Below are 4,726 nucleotides of genomic sequence, written 5' to 3' on the forward strand. Positions count from 1 at the left end.
ACCGGGGTTCTTTGCGTGAGGAGGGGAAAATGCTATTACGCATACCCAGAGAGATCCGCGTCTCTGGGTTATATAGGACTCGGCAGGTGACATCGCCATACCCACTAAAAACCCCTCGATCCTCTATTTGATTAGACACGGACAATTCCGGCATAGCCGATCAGCATTCATCAGGGTTGTCATTAACCGCGTCTCCGAATATAGGTAACATTGCGTGCTGGTACCGCTTCTCCTGTTCGCTGAACCCATAACTATTTCCATTTCTCTTCTGTAATTTATTATCGATTTGCAGAACGCTTTGAGATTTGTCCAGTATTCGTCCTTGGTAACCACGGTGTCCACCAAGTTGTCCACACTTATCCTGAGACCCAGAAAATGCTCGAGTTCGATCCTTATGTTCATCCATTTAGAACACACGATCAGGGCGTGTTTTGCGTCGTCGTTCGGGTCACTACAATCCCAGCACCTAGTGTCGACCTCCTTACCGATCCTCTATCTGTAGCTGTTGAAGATACCATGCCCCATTAACATGTGCATCGTGAAGTGCCTCTCCTTTTCTTGGCGAATATGGGCGCTTTACCTATCAACTTCCTAGTAAAGTTGTCCTTGTTGTAATTGCTCCATTCCGCTTGCCACTCCATTAGGGCTTTCTTCCTTATGTCATCCAGTTCTTCTTTTAACATGATGTACCTATCGATCACTTCACCTTCAACAGCTAAGCTCTTATAAATCTTCATTCTCTCGTATGATTCTTTCAACATCCTGGCTTTAATGTAGATCGGTAAGTTGCCGGCGAATGCACAAAGCGCCGCATGAGATACAGTGCGGTAGGCTGTAGATGTAATGCACAGGGCAGTACGTTGGGCCCTTTTTATAATCTTCCTGTTCTTCTCATAGTTCATTGCATCAGCCCACACAAGCGCACCTTATGTCACGATGGATTCCCAAACATTGTAATAGAGCCTGCGTGCCAAGCCAGGCGGACCATTGATATTCGGCAGAATTCCTCTGAGTGCTCCTATCCTGATGTCTGCTTTATTGTACACAGTGACAATGTGTTTGTCAAATTTCCTGTGCGAGTCAATCGTGACACCAAGATACTTAACCGCCTCCACCGTATTAGTAGGCAAGCCGCCTACATTAAGGCCAATAACTCGCATACCAATAATTAGAATTACTTCAGTCTTGTCCTTGGCCAGCGTCAAGCCCACACTCGCACACCAGTCACACACGGTTTTCATAATCTCACCTACTTTCCCACTGACACCTTCGTTTTTCTTCGCGGCACATGTGATTGCCAGGTCATCTGCAAACGCGATTGTCTTAAAAAGTACTCTATTGTCCAGCCTTTCCACTAGTTGGTCATAGACGATATTCCACAGGAATGGCCCTAGAAGAGATCCTTGTGGTACACCTGCCGCAACCTCGTACTCCACCGTACCAAACTGAAGGCAGCTTCCTCCTGGTCAATTCTCCAATAATACTATCCCAACTAAGGGTGTTAAATGCATTCTTAATGTCCATCGTAATCATCAAACAGATCACCCTTTTTTTCTTACAGGTGTCTGCGAATTTGATCATCCGAGTAATCGCATCCACCGTGCTCCTTCTTTTCCTGAACCCGTATTGTCTCCTATGGAACGGTTCCGCTCCCATACGTCTTTCCACAATCTCCTTTAAGCACTGCTCCCATAACTCACTCAAGGCTGGGAATATGCTTATTGGTCGGTTTGCGTTGGGGAGCTTAGGGTCCTTACCCGGTTTCCTGAGCAATATTACTCTTGCTGTTTTCCAGCATCTAGGGATCCTTCCAGAGTCCGTAATATTGTTAATCACCTTAGTGAATAGTTTTCTTCTGTTGTTTACCAGCAACTTAACTATTTCTCCTGGGATCCCATCTATTCCCACAGCCTTCTTTCCATTGATTTTTCCGGTGATATACCCCACATCTTCCTTGTCGAGTGTCGTATTATAGGTGATATCCTCCCTGTCACATTCTTCGGCCTTCCTTTGCACTGGTCTGTGTCCAATAATAAATAAACAATTTAGGATCTCTTTGACCTTGTTAATCGGCATGTCATTCGGAAGCCCTTTCTTGTTGCATCTACTCATGATTGTGCGATACGGTTTTCTCCATGAGTCCCTATTTAAGATCTCGCAGAATCCGGCCCAAGCTCTCTTTTTGCTACCAGCTTCTTCAACTGACTCCTTATCTCCTTATAGGCGCTGATAAGAACGTCAATCCCGCTGGCATCCTTCTTCCTCGCTCTGGTTACTCTTCTTAAAACTTTATGAGCCTGTGCTCTCAATTCTGCGATCGTCTCGTTCCACCATTAATTGCTGTACCTCCTATTTGCCGTATAGCTCACCTTCTTTAGCGTCTTTTCGTATGTTCCCACCATACACTTCTGTAAAAGCTTCGACTTGTCTGCATCGTCAATCGTACTAAAATTCTCTGCATTAGTGATCTCGTCAAATTTCGATAAAAATATATCAGGTGTTAAACCCTTCGTGACGTATTTAACAAATTTCGTTACGGTCCTTGTTTTAAAAGAGTGTAATATAATATATACAAGTGGTTCGATGCTGAGAATGCATTTAAAACCTTACTCCTAACGTGGAGTTCGTTCACTTTGTTAGTTACGCTGACTATATCAGGGCAACTCGTCCTTCCATTTCTATAAAAGTATATTTATTATATAATCGTAGTGGGAGTACTCCGTAGTCGCATAGGGTTTCCATCAATATTCTTCCTCGCCCAACGGTAATTACTCCTGCCCAGCAAGTAGACTTAGCGTTGAAGTCGCCAGCCACTAACACGCTCTTATCTCTACTTACACCGTCCTTAATTTCCGATGCAAGCATATTAATAAACATCATGTACTCTTGCTTGTTAATGTTAGGAGAGCAATAACCGCTAAAACAGAGGATATCACCTACACCTATACCCACTAATCCATCCTTCCTATATTGTAGAGTTTCATCCGGTGCTCTACCGTTGAATTGCGTCACCCAGATTGATGCATCACCCTTAGTATCATTGTATCAGTAAGGTAGCTGCCTGTTAGGTTCGGATATTATCACCACATCCGGGCTTAACTCAATTGTGCTTTGGCACATTAATTCCTGCGCCATCCTACATCTATTCAAATTTATCTGCAGGATTTTCATCTTCTCCCTTGTCTTCCTTGTCTTAAAATCCTCCTGTAACTGGGGAAGTATGCGACTCTCGCGTTATGTGTAGACTGTCGCGTTAGGCGTTAGTTTTAGACTGACTGTCGTTCTTTTTCTAATACGGAAGAAAAGTTCGGTGTGGGTGTGCCCCCGTGCCTAAAGAACGCGGATTCGTTGTTCCCACTTTCATTAGGAAGAGTGAGGGTAACGAACCGCGGTGTCGATTGGTCATGACCTGCACTACTGCTCGAAGGGATGAATAGGAAGTCTCCTATCGTGGTGGATATATGACCGTGTTCGTGAGGAAAACCTAGCTTGTTTTATTAGAGGGCTATTCGGTTTTTCCTAATGGGCGCATACCCGCTTTCTCCGTGTTTTAAGTGCGCCTAATAAACCCAAGGACCTCTCTAAAAACCGACTGTGTTTCGAGAATATTTTTAAGCTTTAGAAATTCTTCAAGACAAACGGATTGAAGACACATGGCGAAACAATACAGGGAAGTGAAAGTTATGGTGGGTCCTCAGGTTTATTGAGGGTCGAAATGACGTTACGCAGGCCGGTTGTTGTCCGGTCGCGCGGGCTGGCGTGCAGATGTTTTAGGCGGCGTAACACTACTTTCTCTAAGCGTTACCGTGTCCTTTGGGTCTTGTAGCGTTATGTCGATAGGCAGCGGTTTGTTTTCCCTTGTAGTGGATGGGGCGTTCGTACGCTCCTCTGCGGTGTATCTGGCGGGTTGTCTGTCGGGTGCCCCCCCCGTGGTGATGCTGGTGGCGCTGGGTCTCCTGGATTGTACGATGAGGCCTGTCGCCCCTGCGGTGTTGATTGCTTTGCCAGTATGGTGGGACTGTGTTTTCTCATTTTGCCACATAATATTTGGTTTTTCTTTTTTATTTGTTCTAGCGTTGAGCTCGATGTTGAGTAGTTTGCTGCTCCCGGCTGTGATTGTGGATGTGGTTCTGATTCTAGTAAGCCAAATCTATTTTTTGTTGTGATCGCTGGGTGCGAGGCAGCTTTTATGGGCCTCATGTTTCTGACTTCCTCAGTCCTTTCGTCCTGGGCGGAGAGATACTCTTCTTCTGTGTTTTTTGGGATATCTTCTACTCCTTTGGTCCTGGCAACTAGGTTTGGTTGGGGGTTGAGTTTCCGCGTCTTTTTCACGGAAAGTCTTAAGCTATTGTTGATTTCCTTGGCCGCTTTTTGCGAGTTTGTTTTCCTTTTGGTGGAGTTTTTTATTGATTCTAAGGTGGGTTCCGCTTCCTTGTTTTTTGCTTCATTATCGATGTCTCCTATTTTTTTATATACTTTTATTTTGTCTTATTTTATAATTTTACTTTTATTTTTATTTATAACGATGATGTCACTGCAATATTTTTCACTTTTTGTCAGTTTTTGTCACTTTTTCTTTTTCCTTTAGTGAATGATTGTTTACTTTGACGCACACACTGTCAGGACCTAAGCCTGATGTCCCTTTTGGGGGAGGGGGCTGAGAGGTCCGTCCTATTCGGAGGTTTGCGGTCAACTGGGATGTTACCAGCGCGGCTAACAGGCGTTG

At 44.6% G+C, this 4,726-nt stretch overlaps 1 protein-coding gene across 1 annotated transcript; it reads right to left on the reverse strand.

The window, feature by feature from the left end:
* Window positions 1-926: 926 nt before the first annotated feature.
* Window positions 927-2,112, reverse strand: LOC117239029. Its single transcript, XM_033504286.1, has 2 exons — window positions 1,425-2,112; window positions 927-1,306 (listed from the first exon to the last, which is right to left on the reverse strand). Exons 1-2 carry the CDS (start codon window positions 2,110-2,112, stop codon window positions 927-929), a joined length of 1,068 nt encoding a protein of 355 aa, XP_033360177.1.
* Between the last annotated feature and the right edge of the window lie 2,614 nt (window positions 2,113-4,726).

Source organism: Bombus vosnesenskii, unplaced genomic scaffold (genome assembly GCF_011952255.1).
Source record: "Bombus vosnesenskii isolate JDL3184/JDL3185 unplaced genomic scaffold, Bvos_JDL3184-5_v1.1 scf7180000013882, whole genome shotgun sequence".
Lineage (NCBI taxonomy): Eukaryota > Metazoa > Arthropoda > Insecta > Hymenoptera > Apidae > Bombus > Bombus vosnesenskii.

Bases quoted from the DNA above. Each gene is read 5' to 3' on its own strand.
- LOC117239029 (XM_033504286.1), bottom strand. From the start codon at position 2,112: ATGAGTAGATGCAACAAGAAAGGGCTTCCGAATGACATGCCGATTAAC. The intron at 1,307-1,424 runs GTTGCGGCAGGT...TCGCGTTTGCAG, and splicing joins TTGGTACGGTGGAGTACGAG to ATGACCTGGCAATCACATGT.